Raw genomic sequence first — 20483 nt, 5'->3', positions numbered from 1 at the left:
AGCTGTGACACTCTGCTTACCTTCTCCAGAATTAACGAAAAGCTCTGTGAAGCTTGAAAGCTTGACCTTCCACCAAAAGAAGTTGGTCCAATAAAAGATATTATCTCACTCACTGTGAGTGCTTTGTACAGGACAAAAAGCTCTTTAGTAGAAGTCTTCTCTCTTGCAGTTTGTTGGTGTTACTAGCAGAAGCCCTGGAACTAAGGTACTGTACTCCAGTGGGAATTTTGTCACCCACTTGTATAATTAAACCAAGAACTGTCCTAAATAAAAGTTCTGATTTGTGCAGCATTACTACTTTATTTTCCAGCATGTGAAAATGAGAACAGGCTACAAATTTATTCAGGGTGTGTTGTTTGGTTCTTTTGCCACAGCCTTTCTTCAACTTCTCCTTAATCCACATTTCACAGGCTCATACAGTGGAACTCAAATGAATAGCCAGGAAGTGATGCTAGAGACCCTCCCTCCTTGCCTCCTCTAAAGCAAACCAAGTTAAGTTGTCATTTGCAAAGTACCTAAACTTCACCATGTCAGCGAACATTAAGTACAAAGCCCAGTTTTTAACTAAGGAGTCTACCATCAGACTTTAAAAACATTCATTTTCACAGGTACCTGGGGATTTCGACTGAGGCAGACAAGATACAAATCCATGCTCAACTGAAAACACTTACATACACCAGAGGAAATTCATTTTTTTTTTAAATTAGATAAGAGAGACAACTAGATCTGAGTTTGGGAAGATCAGAATTTTCTGTTTGATTCTCAGACAAATCAGTGACCAAAGAATTTTAATCTTCACTCTGTAAACTTGCTGCGTATTCAGCATGCTGCCTTTTTACTTAAGCAATGTGCAGCTCTCCAGGACTGAATGTGTTGCTAAATAAACAACAATGAAACAGGATAAACTCAGTTAAAAATCTTTATTCAGCAAATAGCAGTTAGACACTGCTACAATTAATTGTCTGTCAGCCAGGCGTGAAGACCTCTCCTGTAGGATAGCTCTAGGAATGACAATGCTCATGGAAACTCTCATCCTCCCATATAACGTTCTTACCTGAGGAGGTGTCTTTTTTAGCAACACGAGAAGGGCCTGCAAAACCAAGTTGGAGAATCGTGGTCCAATAGGAACATAATCTGGAAAGGAAAAAACACTAATAAACAGGATAATGTTGTACAGCAGGAATCAAACTTTTCTGGTTCACTTTTCAAATTCCACTGTGCTCCTCAAAGGAAAGCAGAGCGGTTTAAATGGAAATCTTCACGCTCAGCCTTGCAGCCACAATGAAGCAACAGGAAAAAATACTGGATTTTAAATTCAGTGATCACACTATTCCTATCTCCTTGTCACTTGTGAAGGTCTGCTGTCAACTGCTTCTCAATAAGCCTCCCTACAGAGCAGTAGCCTTTCCTTTCACTGCAGGACACCTCCGATATTCTAGTTCTGAATATTTCCTGAAACACCTTGGGACAGCTGCCTCATTGCCTTGCCCCTTGTTGTTGCAAGTTCCAGCTGTGACGAGTGGGTGTAAAATGCTAGGAAGTCAGAATTCTGCACTTATTCAGATGGACGGTACAGTAGAACCTCAGAGTTACAAACTGAGCGGTCAATCACACATCCGTTTTGGAGCTGGAAGTCTGCAGTCAGGCAGCAGCAGAGACAAAAACAATAAAAAGAGCAAATACAGTACAGTACTGTGCTAAATGTAAACTACAACAAAAATAAAGGAGAAGTTTAAAAAAAGATTTGACAAGGTAAGGAAACTGTTTCTCTGCTTGTTCCATTTAAATTAAGATGGTTAAAAGCAGCATTTTTCTTCTGCATAGTAAAGTTTCATTGTATTAAGTCAATGTTCAGTTGTAAACTTTTGAAAGAACCACCACAATGTTTTGTACAGAGTTACGAACAACCTCCATTCCTGAGGTGTTTGTAACTCTCAGGTTCTATTGTAGTATTTTACACAGTTGTACATGACTGTTGAAAGGTGCAAGGCAGTGAAGAATCAGGCCCCTTTCTGACTTGTTAATTAAGCCTATAAATCTCATTTAGTTTAAAATGATGCATATGGAGGCTGGAGCACCACGACCAACTCAAATACCTTAGAACAAGATGAAGCCAACACTGAGGTAGAAGACAAGAATATTACTGCTGGAGTTCAGAAATGATGCATCTTTAGACCAACACGGAGGATCAATTCAAGGCTCTTGAATCATCATACTTAGATTAGACTCTATACGCACTTACGGTTCCTGAATCATTTCTGGTTTGTAACACTACGTTGTCCGTTGCACGGTGCAACCAAAATTCTATGACTCACCTAGGAGCCTTTCAATGTCATCGACTACTACACAGCTGAGCTGGGACTTGTATGCATCATCAAAGATCTAGGGAAAAAACAATTTATTATTGTCACAATCTCATCATAAGAGATCTCCAAGACTGTCCAATTATATACATGTCAACATGCCTCAGGTTCCTCGGACACATGGCCTTGTGTACTTTTGTGATGCTATGCGTCAGACTGCACCTCAGACAATTTCAGGATGGCTGAGGGCAGTCTATCAACCAAACAGGCAGAGCATGAACATGCAACTCGAAATCCCAGCACATAACAGGAAAAAGGAGCTTTGAAACATTAAAAGGCCTATATGCTTGTCTGTCTTACCTAAAGCTTACCAGCTCCCGGACAGCTTAGGAAGGAGCCTGTCTTTCAGACCCAGCCTGTCTCTGTATCTGTTTCCCCCAAAACAGCTCCCCAACAATTGCCTCCCACTTTCCCCAGAATCCTCTTTTTAACTCTTTAGTGTCTTTTTGATTGGTTAGTTTTAGGCAAAGCAGCTCTGTAAATTAGCTGGCACTTGTAAATAGCATCTTCACAGCTTAACAGCACAGGTATTGTGTCTTAACCTTCAGCACTGTTTACCCGGAGGTGTTTCATCTGAACCCAATGTGTTACCTTCCCTCTAACACCTTATTATTAAACTAACTCCCACACCATAAACATTTCAGTAAATATTTCTCATGACCTGGTGACATGCAGTACTGATGAATTAATATGAATCAATTTCTAAATTATTACATATCTGCCCCATGTCCATCACAGCAAGAACTATGGTGATCTGCAGCACTTTGAGGTGGCAGCTTTATTTAAATTAAAAATGGAGGCTTTTATTGAAATAAGTATGAAAAAATGGTTACCTATCTTTTGGTACTTGTTTTTCTTCGAGATGTGTTGCTCATGTCCATTCCATTCCAGGTGCACACGCGCACACGTGCACAGTTGTTGGAAATTTTTGCCTTTGCAGTATCCGTAGGTTTGGCTGTAGCACCCCTTTAAGTGCTGCACTCCTGTGTTGGTATATTAGGCGCTGCCAGCCCTACACCCTCTCAGTTCCTTTTTGCTGACAACTCTGACAGAGGGGTAGGAGGGCAGGTAACGGAATGGACATGAGCAACACATCTCGAAGAACAACAGTTATGAAAAAGCAGGTAACCATTTTTTCTTCTTCAAGTGTTTGTTCATGTCGATTCCATTCTAGGTCACTCACAAGCAGGATCCTTGGAGGTAGGCTCGGAGTTCAGTCCAGCGGCTTGAAGCACTGCGTGTGGGCGCACACACACCTAGAATGGAATCAACACGAGCAAACACTCGAAGAAGAAATGAATAATCCAACTTATGCTGAGGCTTATCTTATTTATTTTGATATTAAATTCAATTGCCTTTTCATTGTTTCCTTGTAACGGTGCAGGCAGAGACTGAGCGCCCCACTGCAGCCCCATGTGGCCTTGCAGATGGGCACTGCCTTACTTTCCCCTAGGGGAGCAGCACAAGACTTACTTTAACCACCCAGGGCAAGGAGAAGCCAACATACTATTAATAAAATACAACTTCCCATTTTAATCCAGTTTCACTCCAAGAATCATGTAACAGTTCATCAGGATCCAGGCTCAGGTTTCCCCATAGAATCTCAGAAGCTTAGAATCACAGAATATCAGGGTTGGAAGGGATCTCAGGAGGTCATCTAGTCCAATCCCCTGCTCAGAGCAGGACCAATTCCCAACTAAATCATCCCAGCCAGGGCTTTGTCAAGCCTGACCTTAATCTCTAAGGAAGGAGATTCCACCACCTCCCTAGGTAACCCATTCCAGTGCTTCACCACCCTCCTAGTGAAAAAGTTTTTCCTAATATCCAACCTAAACCTCCCCCACTGCAACTTGAGACCATTACTCCTTGTTCTGTCATCTGCTACCACTGAAAACAGTCTAGATCCAAACTTACAGTTGAGACCTAAGTCTCTGAATCAGGTCAGGTGTGTCTCCAAGTGCCTGAGAGAGCAATGGTCACCCACTGCAGCCTGCTTGGCTTGTACTCCTCTCTCTCTCTGTCTCCTGTTCCTGTTCATATATAGCTCAGCGTCCGAAGCCAGACAGGGCCTTGTTGATTATGCCGAGGCTGCAGGCTTCAGCCTGTCCCTTACACAGTGAGTACCCACTCCTTTTTTTTGCACTCTTTTCACTTACCTCCCTCCCAGGTCCTGTCTACTGTCCATTTCTGACTATACAGGCACTTCAATAGGACAAGTTTCTTAGTTGATTTCACTAGAGCTGCTGGCCAACAACTTTCCCTGCATCATTTCCTCCAAGCACCTCCTGCTTAGCAGCCCCGAGGAAGTCTAAGTCCATTGGCCATATTTTTATCTTTGTCACCAAAGTATGCAGAGACCAGAAGTTGTGTTCCCCAATGTCTCATGTAGCTCCTACATCAAACAAGTTCCTTGAACATGTTGTAATTCAAGGTTAGTCCTTCCAGCCATATCGGAGATAATTAAGAGCACCAGGTTTGTCCCATTGATGAATGAACATAAGGCCACTCCCGGTGTCTTCAAGAGTAGCCTGGCAAGATACGCTCTCAGGCACATTCTTCAGAGTTAAGATCATCCTCCATCCAGCCTAACTTCCTGTCCGAGTTTCAAATTACTACTGACCACATCTCATCCCTGCAGCCTCCAAAAAATGACTTGAGAGCCCATTTCCAATCCTCTTGCATTTTGTGAGAGATGGGTTCAGCGGAGGAAGAGGAGGTTACTTACCTGTAACTAGAAATTCTTCAAGATGTGCTGTCCCAATTTGTATTAAAAAATGTGGGTGCGCATGAGCACTGTGCACTGGACCCAGAAGGTTTGTAGCAGTGCCTGCTGACCTGCACATGCGTTTTATGTCCCTCCTGTTCTTTGAGTGATGGTCCCTATATGTATTCCAAATGTAGGTGTGTAGCGAGCAGTGATCAGTGTGGAGCTGGGAGCAAGAATGTGAGAGTAAGTGCAGTCTGTAGTATGGCAGGGCCCCAGCGTAGTGGGATGTGAATGTGTGTACTGAACACCACGTTGAGGCCTGACAGCTGTCTTGCCATGAGACATCTCCCTGTAGTCTCTGTCCTTTCACTGTTCTCTCTTCTTTATGCCTTTACTCCTCCATTCCTAGAGCTGGGTGACTCTGATCCTCAGTCGGGAGGTGGATCTCACAGCCTTGCCTCCTCTCCCTTTGCTGGTGTTTGGAGCCATTTTCCTCTTCCTCCTCCTCCTCCATCTGCCTCAGCTCCTGGTCCATCTCCTCCTGCAACTGCTCCTAAGTATCCTGAAGATGTGACTCTAAGGCAACAAAATCTTATGCAGACTTGAGTGGTCAGCTCTCTGGCTCAGAAGGCCTGTGACACTGTCCAGCTCACCCTGCAGTCTGGGTGACTTGCATAGCCAGCTCCAGCTGCACACTCAAACTTAATACATTTTACTTTCAGTTCTTGCATCTAGGCTTCCACCTTCTTGTGCTTGTGTTTAGAGTTCTCTTTGCTCTGCAGAAGAATCCTCACCCCAGTGGACAGTTCTGCACGCTCACTCTCCAGAGCCTCCTTTGCCATCTCAAAGTTCACCATCAGTTGTTTGGTTCCTTCCAGCAGTTCTAACAGCTCCTTCACTGCTTGTATTTACACTGCCTCCTCTCTAGGATGTGTGTCTGAGTCTTGGCCTCTGAGACTAAGAGTCTTTCAGTACCTACTGGCAAAGGGTTTTCTGGTATGTAATAGCGACTCCCGACAAACTCACTGATGGGTAACAATTAGAAAGTTGTATGCATGCACTAAAATTATGTTTAGAATCTGTGTCCCAGGCAGGGTTGACAAGCAGCTTTTTCCTAGACAAAGGAATTTTGATTTACCTGTGCTGCAGGTTCAGTTTTATACTTCACCTACGACACAGGTTAATCATGATTATACTTTTGTTTTATTTGTAGCCATTTTCAATTTATATTATCTTTGCTTAGTATCACTTAAATCTCTGTCTTTTAATAATCAACTCTTTTTCTTGTTTTACTATAAATTCATACCAATGCAATATGTTAAAGTGTGAATCCTCCTCAGCTGAGCCAACAGGCTGGTGTGTATACTGTCTCTGGAGACAGCAAACCTGGCAATTTTTGTGAGCGTCCAGTGACAAGGGCTGGATACTGCAAAGGAATGCTCTTCCAAGGAGTTTGGGGATTAGGGCATATCACGGGTTACCTGCAAGGCAAAGAGTCCTAGGAAGTTTGTTCGGCTAACACACTGAGGTGACATGTTGCTGTCACTCAGTTTAACACCAACAAATCTCTTTTTTGTTAAGGCAGAGGGTGAGACATTCTATACCTTGGGGGAGCACCCTGTAGCCCTCATATTCCTCATTTACATATAATTGTGATATTGCATATAAAGCATTACATGTGATGTATCATGGGAAAGGTTACGATCTGCTGAAACCCATTGTTCCATCTAAATATGTATGTCATCAATGCATATGATGTTATGAGAATGTGTTGTATGGTTGTCACTAAAATATGCTGTGGGTTTGGGAAGCACCCAGATACTAGCTCTCCAGAGACAATGACGAGGGAGGTGACCAACGCCCGGATGGGTGCTAAACAGACATCACCAGCCATTCTCCAGCAGAGAAGTTACAATTCAGTTACTCACCTACATAAGGCCATATCAGGGGAATTGCTCAATCTTGCCTGGTGACTCAGCAATGCCCACCCAGATATGCCAGGACTTGTGTTCTCCAAGCAGATGGACTGAGGGTATAAAACAGAGCACAGGGCCTCATGCTTGGCCTTCTCCTGCCCCTATTTATGTACAAGCAACAAAAGACACTCATAAGACTGAAGACTCCAACAGAGGGGACTGGCCCAGGTTTGAGGGACAAACTTGTATATTAAGGACTACAATATCCAATGGGTGAGAAATATTGCTTAATCTATTTATTGCTCAGTCTAATACAGTTGAGAGTTTAGACTGTGTGCTTATATTTTAATTTTATTTTGGTAACTAACAGACTTTTTGCCTATCACTTAAAATATTTCTTTTGTAGTCAGCAAATTTGTTGAACTGTTTATCTTTACCAGTGAGTTCTCCAGAAGTGTGTGGAGCAGTGCAAGACGGTATATACCTGAGGTCCAAGGCTGGGATCTGGGGGGGATTGGGCTGGTGCCTTTCTCTGTGTGATTTGTATATGGGTCAGGGAGCATTCATGCAATCCAGCTGGGTGTGGGGCTCCACATGCTGCTGTGCTGAGGGATCACAGCACCTGGAGGGGTTTGCCGCTTGTCACTAGCAAAGCATAGTGAGAAACAGGCTGGAGAGTTAAGGGAGCACAGTGGTCCCACAGTTTAAGGCTGAACGCCGGGGATCCCATCACAGAGGGATAACAAGGGCATTCGGTTCTGGACACCCTGAGAAAACATCAGACCTTCATCATCCAGAGTCTTCCTCAGAAAAATCAACTCCTGTTCCCAGTTTGACCAAAGATTCCATTGTGCAACAGTGGAGTCTCTAGTGTACCTTCTGGCTCCTTTTCCAGTGCTTCTGGTTCCTCTCTCACTCCTGCTTCTGGTTTTCCACTTTGTTTCTGGCTGCTCACTCCAACTCCAGGTCTCCTTGAAGTTTAGTGACCTGAGCTCATGGACTGCTTTCTGTGCCATGTTTTTCTCGGTTGCATCCTCTTCCACCTTAGCCACAGCTGCTTCCTTCTTGGCCAATTGTCTTATGAACTCTGTGATATGAGCCTGCAGCTCAGCACTCTGGGCACACAGATCAGTAGAGTCTTTCTTAAGTTTCCTGCATGTTATCTCTAATTCCAACCACTGCCCTTCTTTGCAGTCCTGGGGCTCTTCCATCTCTTCCTTGTGTTAGTGCTCTTGTTATGTTCCCCTGTTCTCTCTTGCGTCATCATCTTTAGACTTTCTAGTGCCTTAAACTGTTCCATGATGCACCTGTTGGCTCAGAGGGATCCTTGCAGCTGAGTGTTGAGGTTGTCCTCTGGTACCCTTGGCATCTCTTATTCACTCTGCCGCTGCTTAGCACTACGATATGGTCCCTCAGCGGCTTCATCTCCTGGATCTTCAACATCTAGATCTGGTCCCAGCTTGCAGAGCCATCTCTTGCTCCTGCCGCTGGCTCTACAATTGGTCCTGCACCTCAAAGAGACTGCACAGCTGCCTGCGATCCTGTTGCAGCTTCTGGTTCCAGAGTTGCAAAGATTTTCACTTTTCCTCCAGCTAAAACTTCACCTGTTTATGCAAGTACTACTGTTCTTTCTTCAACTATTGGGCTTCTTGGAGGCCAACTTGGGAGTTTCCTCGGATGAATGTTTCACTTGCTTGTGTGTGTGTGGATTCACCTGCCCCATCTTAGCCACAATCAAATGGCTGTCTGTCTTTTAAGCACTGGATTTGTTCCTGTTGCTTATCCAGGTTGTGTAGGAAAACCTGCATCTGGGCCTGAAAATTTAACTGTTCAAGACTATCAGAGCCCTCTGAACCGTTGACCTTATTTTGGTCTTTTCCCTAGTTCACCCACCTCGGGAACCCTGCTGCCATTCAGAACAGCTAACTGTCTTCTTCGGGGTCCTGTATCAAGTTACTCAGGCTCCACAGCTTGCTAAACAAGAGAATTCATATGACGAAGGGGAGGAGCTAGGGGGTAAGTCTACTTTCCGAATGGAGAGCACAATTTAGGGCAAAGTCATTTTTCAATCCCATGTCAGAGTGCACAAGAATCAGGTTCAGAAAAATTACAGTAATACCCACGGTACCTTCTTCATAGCTTGGCACTTTGCAGTTTCAGAAAAGCCAATTGTCTTATCAGGAGAACAGATCTTAATAAATGGAAAGTTGGATTCTTCTGCAATCTTTGCTGCCAAGGCAGTCTTTCCACTATGTGGAGGACCTGGAAGGAAGAGATACAAGAGATTCAAGTCAGAAAGAGGGAAAAATAGATTTTGCAAGGCTCAAGGTAAACTAGATGGACTTGAGCAAGTTAATAATCTTATTCACAGGGACCTGACTTTTTGAAGTGACTCTTTGCTCTCCTTCCTTAGCTCCTGTACAGCATTGCTTTCCAAATGGGTTCATTCACAGCAGGGGTTCTCAAAAATGGTCACGAGGTTATGTGGGGGTTGCAACCTGTCACCATCCACCCCAAATCCTGCTTCATCTCTAGCATTTATAATACAAAAGTGTTTTTAATTTATAAGGGGTGTCACACTCAGAGGCTTCCTGGCTGAAAGGGGTCACCAATACAAAAGTTTGAGAACCACTGATTTACAGAGACTATTTGGACTCCAAGGAGTGCAACTTGCAAAAAATGCAAGAACCAAAAAGATCCTGCGTGTCTTATTGAGCTGGCTAAGTACTGCAAAACACTGGACACATTTGCTTGGATTTTAAATGAATTTTCTCAAATTACTTCTATGCCCCTTGTGCATTTGCAAATGAGATGGCTGGCAGAAATTCTGTGTAAATGTAGAAAATACCTGTGGAAGGCAAAAGGGGAGTTTGTAACTGGAAACTCACACCAGAAACCTAATTCAACCAGGTATGAAAAACAACATACATCCTATTTGCCCAACCAAATGAACGAATAATACAAAATGTAGGTGGTCACACACTAGCAACAAACTACTCACGAACAAGCAACAAACTAAAGACTTACTCTCAGGAACTATTCAGTGAATAACTTCAAGTAACATATCACAGAATATCAGGGTTGGAAGGGACCTCAGGAGGTCATCTAGTCCAACCCCCTGCTCAAGGCAGGGCCAACCCCAACTAAATCATCCCAGCCAGGGCTTTGTCAAGCTGGGCCTTAAAAACCTCTAAGGATGGAGATTCCACCACCTCCCTAGGGAACCCATTCCAGTGCTTCACCACCCTCCTAGTGAAATAGTGTTTCCTAATATCCCATGTGACAAAGCTCCGTCTTTGTCTCCATGGGTTCAACATTTCCTGGTGGATTTCGCTAGCCTCAGAGGCTCACTGTGACCATCCACGTAGCCCTTCTCTCTCTAGAGGCAAGAGTCACAGCTTAGTGAGCCATTTTCATCATAAGCCAGCGACGGAAGTGAGGAGAAGCTACCCTCCCTCGCACAGTCTCCGTTGTCTCCCAGTTTCAGTGATTAATCGGGGAGGGGAGGGTGGAGCCCAGGCCTGCCCTCTACTCCGGGCTCCAGCCCAGGGACTCTAATAGTAACAGCTATGGTAACTGACTATTTGAAAATAGGATGTGTACAATTCCCTGGGCCACTTCCCCACAGCAGCCCCCACTCAATATCTCCTTCACAGTTACCTCAGGGCCTCTTTCCTTGTGCTTGATATGAATTTGTACTGCTTCATTCCTCCAACAGCATGGCTTCCTCCTACCACTCCTGATATGTATGCCTCACTGACTAACTGGGAGGCTTTTAACTAGTTCCAGCCAGCCCTTGATTGGCTTCAGATGTCCCAATCAACCTAGCTATCTCCACTGCCTTCTAGAAGGACCTTAATTGGCCCTAGGTGCCTTGATTAACCTGGAACAACTGCCATTTGGTTACCATGTACCAGGGTTTTGTTTAGCCTGGGGTTAACATACTTGTTCCTCACTACTTTACTATAGCCCTCTGTCCTTGCCCAGTCACACCCACCTAGACTTCCCCCACTGCAACTTGAGACCATTGCTCCTTGTTCTGTCATCTGCCACCACTGAGAAAAGCCGAGCTCCATCCTCTTTGGAACCCCCCTTCAGGTAGTTGAAGGCTGCTATCAAATCCCCGCTCACTCTTCTCTTCTTCAGACTAAATAACCCCAGTTCCCTCAGCTTCTCCTCATAAGTCATGTGCCCCAGCCCCCTAATCATTTTTGTTGCCCTCCGCTGGACTCTCTTCAATTTGTCCACATCCTTCTTGTAGTGTGGGGCCCAAAACTGGATGCAGTACTCCAGATGTGGCCTCACCCGTATCAATCAATTCCCCTCTATTCAAGGTATCAAATCAATTCAAAGTCAAAATCAACCAAACAGGTTATTAGTTACAAAGAGGAGGCACAGGATGGACAATGTCCCACTCTCCCTCAGAACCAGATAAACCTATTTTAATATCTGATGCAACATTCATTCATCTAGTCATTTGGCCAGGTACTAATGATACTTTTCTTTCTGATAAGTGGACTTCACACACTACCGGATACCTAGTCCAAGTACTTGTATGTGATAACTGCACAGACTGGATTGCGTGTTACTCACTTTCAGACATTAGGACCCCTAAACTCACCTTCTAAAAGAACGCTAACTAGCGGAGTGCGGTCACTGTTTTTGGTTTGCTGGACAAGCAATTCTCCATCTTCCAGCACCCTTGTTACAGGGTCTCCCCACTGGATAATGCCATTCATGATGTAACTTGCATAATCCTCCTGGTTCGTTCCAAATGCCTGTGTTCCGTAAAATGAAAAAATTATTCTCAGTAGTGATTCTTGTTTGATCAAAGGAAAACACAGCATGGGACAGTAGGGAAAACTAGAGTGACAGGTACTGTAGTGGGTTTTTTAAATATAATTATGAGAGATTTTGGTACACATTTTAGCTGAATGAGCAGTTAAATCATAGATTTACCAGTGATGTAGTACAGGTTGTCCTAAAGGACCATAAAATAAGATGTCAGTGCCTATTTAGCATATGTGTCAAGTATCAGAGGGGTAGCCGTGTTAGTCTGGATCTGTAAAAGCAGCAAAGAATCCTGTGGCACCTTATAGACTAACAGACGTTTTGGAGCATGAGCTTTCGGGGGTGAATACCCACTTCTTCAGATGCAGGTCTTTTCAGGTCTTATTTAGCATATGGTAACCTCTGTAATCAAATACAATATCATCATCTATCCCTACGTAAATTACCATTAGGTTCTGAAATTATCTAGGCTTTACTAAAAGATATCAAGTTCTTTTCAGAGCCCTAATCCTCCTGCCACTGAATTCAATGTCAAATCTCTCATTGATTTCAATGAGATTAGGCTAAAGACCAACTAGTGTGTACTGCAAAAGGAAAGGCCCACTCTTGCAATCGCTTTATTTAACATTTCCCATGCGCAGAGAAGCTGCAGAATAGAGCCCTAAAATGATGGGAAAGAGACAGAGTCTCAGTTCATTCCTGTTGAACAGTATTCAATTGCATTAAGCCACAGAAACGATCTCAAAAGTCATGCTGCAACATTACATTTCTGCATGTGCACAGATCCGAAGTGGTTGCTGTATTCGTTGACTAAGGAAGCACGTGTTCTCCTCCAGTGCGCACTGCTTTACTATATGAATTAAACAGGTCCCACTCACCGGCTTGATATCATTCTCCAGAGAGGCTAAGAAGTCTCCCCTTGTCACACGCAGACACTCTGCCGTCTCCATATTCACTTCCACTTTGGTGGTGGCCTAGTTAAATTACAAGGAAATGGATTAACATACAGTCTGAGAGTACAAGTTATCTCAAGGACTGTGTTCAACATCATCCTCTGTATTCTTAGGATTTTGATTCTGTAGTTAATTATACACCAACAAAACCTAAAGAAATCTTTTTTAACACATTTCAGACACAAATATTGAGTACTCTTGGAGTAGTTTTCATTTCCAGAGTGAAGCATGGCCATTACCTAGTTCTCACATCCATCTCAGGTTGTGAAGCATTAACATTTTACAGGGTGGGGAACGGAGGAATGGCGTTTAAGGGCCTGATCCTGCAGGGTGTTCATCACTCCACAAGGTGTGGTCCTGGAATTCCTGACTCTCACTTCTCTACTCTGACCATGCTCCCACCCAATCCCTCAAGAACTGTCTTTACATGGGAATTTTAAAACCCTAAATATTTGATCTCTTGCTGCTTTTCCTATATTTACATCAGATGAACCATACTTGAGAGCACATTTTTATTTAGGACCAGACTGCCTTCCTAAAAATGGCACAATTAATACTGTTTAGAAGAGCTGAACCCAGCTGGGAAGTCTCTCACATATCCTCACATCAAGAATTGCCTATTCCAGGTGAAAAAAGGAGTCCCGTTTCCTTCAATTCAGCCCTCCCAAGAACTAACAGGCAAGCTTTAAAAAGTACTGAGTAGGAGTACATACATCGTAGACTGGCAGAGACACTGGGGCCCTTCTCATCCCTTACAAATGGCTGGTCAGTCACAATGAAATGCACAGGTGACACTGCTATGTCATGTTGTGCTGCCCACACTACACACACAGTGCATTTTAACTCACTGTCAACATATTCTCAGGAAAGAGCCTTCACAGGCTGTAGAATCATTTCATCAGAATGTGAACAGCTCCTTTCTGTACAAACCATCCTCACTGACGGCACTTTGAAATCTTGACTGCCCTGGGCAGCAATGAGGAGTCATACGTGGATTTAAAGCAACTTTTCAGGTCTTAACATGATGCAGATAAAAGAACTGGTTCTTACTACTGCCACAATTGCCTACAGATCCTGAGCAGTGGTTCACAGATACAAGGAGAAGGTGTAAGTATGAAGTGGGACAGAAGTAAATAAGATGTGAAAAAAATGATTTTCCTATTAAGTGGTGAAGTACAAGTCAAGTTTGAAACACAGTAACTTCATTTTACTTACTGTCATCAGGGGATGTGTCTATCACAACATACCTTGGACAGATTTCGTGATCCTTTCTATATATTTCCCATAATATACTATTTTAGTTTTATATTTGTTATTTTGGGATTTAAACAGATTTTACTCTTTTTCTCCAAACTGAACATATTTCACAGTGAAAGTGACTTCTGACCCTTACTACACCAGGCACCAGCAACGTCTACAAGGACATTTAAATGCACCATGGTGATTGGATGGCTCAGGAGATTAGTATTTGGGATTCAAAGACCTTCACTGGGCCCAAATCCAGCTGAGGTGCTGACAGTACCTGAAACTCATGACCACCTATACATCTCATGCTGTGACTTGTGAAGGTAGCATTAACTCTCAGAGTGAGAGTAAGTTGTCTGCATGTGTTGTAAGTATTTTAGTTTAATTTCTGTCTGTGCACCCTGAGACAAGATGGACACATCTGACAAGTCCAATCAATGAGTGTTTTCCCTCACTGAGTGTCAACAGAGGGGCAGAGTTATGGATGGACCATGGAGACCAGACTCCCCTATGATTCCTCGAGATGGCATTATGAGACCAGGGCTGAACACTGGTAAAGTGTAGAAGTTTCTATTGCCTCTGGCTCATACACAGACCAGGCACAGCATAACTAGAGATAGATGCGTTCCAGAGCTCTGTATCAGAAACCTTTGAAGAGAACTGAACTAAGCTTATCCAATGGACGGTGGGCACCACTGCTCAATGGAGAAGGTGAGCTGGTAATGGAAGACAAGAAGGCAGAGCTGCTCAATGCCTACTTTGTTTCACTCTTCTCACAAAAAACAACATGACTGGACAACTGGGAAAGTTTTCATAGACACTAAACGGGAAGGGATGTCAGTCGGGATAAGAAAAGAACACTTCAGAGATCTTCTGACCAATTTGAACGAATTCAAACCAGCAGGGCCAGATACTATTCACCCAAAGGTGCTAAAGGATTAGCTGAAGAAATCTCGGAGCCACTGGCAAATAATATTTGCAAACTCATGGATGACAGGAGATGTGCTGGAAGACTGGAGAAAGGCTAACGTACTGCCCATCTTTAAAAAGCGGGAAAAGGAGAAGCCAGGGAACTACAGACCAGTCAGCCTGTCTTGATACCTGAGAAGCTACTAGAGCAATGTATAAAACATTCCATTTGCAAATACCTGGAAGGTGAAGGGGTGAGTCCTCATGGATTTACTAAGAGCAAGTCATGCCAAACCAACTTGATTTCCTTCTTTGGACAGGGTAACTGACCTGATGGATGAGGGAATGCGGTGGACATAATATACCTTGGACTTCAGCAAGGCTTTTGAAACAGTCCGATATGATATTCTGATGAGTAAGCTGGACAAATGCGAACTTAGCATAACTATCATGAAGTGCATACATAATTGGAATGTATGTCAGGTTGGAGGGACGTCTCAAGTGGGGCTCTGCAGGGATCTGTTCTGGGTCCAGTTTTGTTTAATTCTTTTATTAATGACCTGGATGTAGGTATAGAGAGCATACTGATCAAATTTGCCTACGACAGAAAGACAGGGTGGTTGCCAACGCTTTGGAGGAAAGAGCAAAAATTCAGATGGATCTTGATAAACTGAAGAACTGGGCTATAGACAACCAAAATTAAATTCAGAAAAGAAACATAAGGTGCTACACTTAGGGAAGAAAAATAAAATTCACAAATCCAGAATGGGGGATAAATGGGTCGGCAGCACCACTGCTGAGAAGAAATCTAGGAGTTGTGGTGGATCACAACCTCAAAATTAGCCAACACTGCGATGCTGTTTCAAAAAAAGCAAATGCAATTTTAGGTTGCATTAACAGAGGATAGCATGTAAATCACAGGAGGTGATAGTACCGCTGGTTACGCCTCAGCTGAAGTACTCTGTCAAATTTTGGTCACCAATGTACAGAAAGGATATAGAGAAACTGGAAAGGATCCAGAGGTGAGTGACAAAGATGATCAAAGGGATGAAATGCAGCCGTACGAGCAAAGGCCGAAGGAAATGGGTATGTTTAGTTTGGAAAAGAGGAGGTTAAGAGAGGACATCAATGATAGCAGTCTTCAGATACTTGAAAAGTTGCCCTAAAAAAGATGGAGAAAAGTTGTTCTCTCTTGACACAGAGGGCAGGACAAGAGGCAATGGCTTCTAACTCCAGCATAGCAGATTTAGATTAAATTTCAGGAAAAGCTTCCTAACTGTAAGAACAGGATGACAATGGAACAGACTACCTAGGGAGGTTGTGGAAGATCCTTCTCTGACACTACGTCCCATATTCTTCATAGAGATAATGTTATGATATGAATATGGCATAATTAAGATAAGTCTTATGCAAGATGGTATCACTGGAAAGGTTATGATGTACTGACTATGATTATCCTATTTGTATGCAGGTATCATTTCTGTATCTGAAGTTAGGAATGTTGACTGTGTAACAATTAGAACTGTGTTTAGACCTGGGGAACGCCCACCAGACAGTAGGCAATCAGCCTGCTTGGGTCATTAGGGAAAACAATGGGACTCTGACAATGCTAATCTCCCACCTTCCTGAGAAGCTTCCTCAGATGTCGCTTTGACACTGCAGGGTCATGTAATGTCAACTGGTACTGCACTCCATCAAACTGGGAAATAAAGGACTCCCGCCATATGTACATCCTATTTAAGGCAGGGAAGTGAGTTAATCTAGGTCAGTTCTTCACTGAATCCCCACCCAAGATGACTGCTGAAAACACCTGATCTGGGAAAGAAAGGACTGGACCCAGGCTAGAAGGTTTCTGGCCTATGAAAGGAATATCTGGAGTTCTAAGCTGAAAACAAGAGCAGTTTGTCTACAAGAAACTCTGCAACCTGCTTAAATCAACATTTAGGGTAAGAAACTACTACTTGTAGCCAGTTTCTTTAGTGTATTAAGAAGAGTTTGCATTTTTGTTTTATTTGCTCAGTAATCTGCTTTGATCTCTTTGCTATCCCTTATAATCACTTTAAATCCGTCCTTTGTGGTCACAATTGGGTGATTTTTGATTTTCCATTTGTGAAGGACATAGCCACACTTCCTGTGCATTGTCCAAATGCAGTTGGAATACAATCCACTGTCCACTGTCTACAGGGAAGGCAAAATCCCAGGATTTCTTTTGTTGGCTCTTCAATCAGATCTTTGTTTGGGACAAACAAGTGGCCCACAATCCAAGCCAGTGAGTGCTGGCATCCTTTCCATTGGCCTATAGCATTGACACGTGTATCCAAAAAGGCTTCATCGATTTGAGCAGTACACTGGAATGTGGCAGTGCACTGCAGTTTTGGTGTATTGGCAGGTCTGGAGCAGCCAGGACCTTAATTGTGTTTCTGGACCACTGCAATGCTGGCACAATGCTCACCAAAACTGGAAGCAACAGTATTGGTATTGATTTGAGAGAGCCACTAACAATCCAGCATGCAGCGTTAATTTCAGTGTCAACGAGATTGGTGTGGAGCTGTTGCGCCAAACTGGCATGCAATACTCTGCTGTTGGCAAGACCAGAGCTTGTACAAATGTTCAAAACATGTGTACCTCACATCCCCAGGATGTGCCAGAGAGCTTCCGGATGATGTTAATCCTTTTCTTTATCTTCTTTTCAGTGTTGCTGATAGCTCAGCATCCAATTGAGGGTAACCCCAAGGTACTGTGGATTGTGGTCATGTGAAAGAGGCAGACCACAAAAGGCCACTTTCAGCAGCACTTCGGCCTTCTGCGTATTCCAGTGGAAGGCAGAGACAAGTGTGTTCAAACTATTGGGTTTCAGTCAACAAGCTTTGAAATATGTCTCAAGTATCTGGAGGTGGTTGTTCATGACCTTTTCTGTGGCCTTCAGAGAGGGCACTTGTATTTCTAGCATAAAATTCTCTGCATAAATGAATTTATGGAATGACATGACCACAATGTCTCTGGTATAGAAACTGAACAGTGTGGGCACTAAAATGGATCCCTGTGGGAGAACGTTGTTCAATCTCCATGATTTACTGGCAGATTCACCAAGGGGAATGGTGAATCTCCTGTTACTCAGCAATCCGGTGATGAGTCTGTTGGTGATTGCCATGGGAACCTGATTCAGCAGGAGACTTTTGTGCCACACAGTACTGTATGCAGAAGAAAGGTCAAAGAAGGATGCCACTGTTTTTAATTTTCACTGGTAGCTGATTTCTATGTAGCTGGTTAAGGCCAGCACCTGGTCACAGCAGTTACAACTGGTTCTATATCTGGCTTGCTCATTGGAGACCAGTTGCTCCAGTGTTGGCTGTAACCTTTGAAGTAGGAGCTGCTCCAATAGTTTATAACAACTGCAAAGGAGAGAGATGGGCTGGCAGCTTTTTGGATTGGTGGCCTCTTTTTTGGACTTCAAAATGGTTATGATCTTGGCTACTTTCCACTCTTGTTATTATGCCAGATGACTGGATGTTGCTGAAGAAGTCTGCCAGCCACCTTCTTGCCTTTGGGCAAAGATTCTTCAGGAATTCCGGATACATTCCGTCCATTCTTGTGGCCTTCTTGGACTTAGTGTTGGAGAGACCCTTGTCCACTTGATCTATTGTGTAGGGGGCAGAAAGGGGTGAAGACAACTGGCACTAGTTCAGGGTGCGATAAAAGTTATTTGTGGACTTGCTGCCTGATGATTTTATCCATCAGCACAGAGGAGCTGGAAATTAACTGTGCAGAAACAGCATCTTTACTTACTTGAGGTGGTTTGTATACTACTGAAGCCGCACTGTCTAAAAGACAAAGGAGCTTCCAGGCTTTGCAGCTTGACCTTGTGAACTCTAGTGCGTCACAGTTTCAACACTACCTTATTCTTCTTGCTGGGTTCAAAGATTCAAGCAATGCTGTTGCGGGGGAGATGACAACCTTCACGTGGTCCCCCCTATTATGTGCAAAAGCACAACAAATGTCATCAAATTGGCAACCAAATGTTCTTAAGGGACCTCCTGGTCAGAAATACAACAGCAATAATGGCCCATGTCAGGGCCATACCTTCATTCAAATAGGCCCACTGCGGCAAATTACACAGCTCAGCATCAAGGGTCAGTCTAACGCAAAGTGTGATTACATAGCAATGATCCTGAGGACTTAAACCATTGATGTCATTGTACTACACGAAACACACCTGGAGAGTGAAGGCCAACAATCAAAGATCACCAGATACGCTCTCGTATCTGCAAGCCATCACCCCAAATATGGGCATGCGCTGTACGTAAAACATGACCTTAAGGATTCCATCCAGGTCATGCCCATTACAAACCCCTACTCAATCACCATCGAGATTGGAGATCTGACAGTCAAAAACATGTACAAGTCACCATCAATGGAAAAGCTATGTCCAGCATTACCACCACCAAGTCATCCTACCATCCACATCAGTGATTTCAACAGCCACCACAGCCCACATGGCTATAAGAACTACCATGCTGGAGAACAGCTGGCATCCTGGGCTTTCACTGAAGACCAACATTTCCTCTACAATGGCAAATGTAGACACACATTCTGGTCAGCCCAGTGCAGGAAGTGCTATACTCCTGACCTTTGTTTTGTGTCATGAGACATCAGTGGCCACCCAATACCATCCACAACGTCAATTCTCGATGACTTTCCCCAACAGACAACACAGCCTGGTCGTGACTGGGTAGCCTACAAGTTACACTTATTTGATCCCTCCCAAAACTGTGCTGGAATCTACCATCTGCTGACTGGTCCTACTGTGTGGTGACCGTAGAGGGCTCGATAAATGGGAGCTCACTATATCTGGCTCATAACCACCGCTTTGTAGGCCTAATAATATCAACCAACAAACTGAGCATTGCCATGGGCTTCAGAAAAGCATTCACTCCTTGCTGGACAGAAGAGAGCAAGGCACCCTTCCAGCAAAATCAAGCTGACAAAAGCCCCAAAACCACAATACAGGATTGAGTTAAAGGGAGTATTCACAGACTACCACAACTTGGCAAACAGAAACTCAGATTTCACAATTTAACTTCAAAGAGGTCCAGCTGCTATCAAGCACACTAAGTTAGTGAACCTTTAGGAGAGGTTGGTTGGCCTTCCACACTGCAGCAGAAAGCAAAAGCAGAAAGCATGCCCAATGAATACATTCTATGGGTATTTCTCCTTAGCAAGTGCCGAAAGCAGGGCATTAGGTCTGCCCTTCTAGTCACTGCCTCTAACGTTTGTAACTTCAATGGTTTTAACAAACATATTGAGGGAGATTTTCCAAAGAGCTTAAATGACTTAGAAGCACAAGTCACACTGATTTTAAATGAACTTGTACACCTAAATTATTCAGGTGTTTTTGAAAATTCCAGCCAGTATTTTTGCTCCCTATTTTATGTTGTGTAATAAAATAATATAGGTACAGAATATTTAGGCACACCACTCTACTGCAAATTGTTTAGGCAAAAAGAAAACAACAATTATTCAAAAGTACTACATTTTGAAAGAGAAATTCTAAGCAGCAAACACCCGACGTTTAGTTATGAACACGAGCATGTTGCTGGGC

At 43.5% G+C, this 20483-nt stretch overlaps 1 protein-coding gene across 2 annotated transcripts in view; it reads right to left on the bottom strand.

The window, feature by feature from the left end:
- NSF (N-ethylmaleimide sensitive factor, vesicle fusing ATPase) overlaps nt 1-20483 on the bottom strand; it is a 155258-nt gene that overhangs the window by 35855 nt on the left and 98920 nt on the right. For both annotated transcript variants that reach the window (XM_050934943.1, XM_050934944.1), the window contains exons 13-17: nt 12656-12751; nt 11608-11764; nt 9115-9248; nt 2316-2382; nt 1055-1134 (exon numbers count right to left, since the gene is read on the bottom strand). In XM_050934943.1, coding sequence (XP_050790900.1) covers nt 1055-1134; nt 2316-2382; nt 9115-9248; nt 11608-11764; nt 12656-12751 — 534 coding nt within the window. The remainder of the gene's footprint in view (nt 1-1054; nt 1135-2315; nt 2383-9114; nt 9249-11607; nt 11765-12655; nt 12752-20483) is intronic.

The sequence above is a fragment of the Gopherus flavomarginatus genome, chromosome 25, assembly GCF_025201925.1.
Source record: "Gopherus flavomarginatus isolate rGopFla2 chromosome 25, rGopFla2.mat.asm, whole genome shotgun sequence".
Taxonomy (NCBI): domain Eukaryota; kingdom Metazoa; phylum Chordata; order Testudines; family Testudinidae; genus Gopherus; species Gopherus flavomarginatus.
Note: the sequence above shows the minus strand (reverse complement) of the source record. Positions and strands in the feature narration are given on the sequence as shown.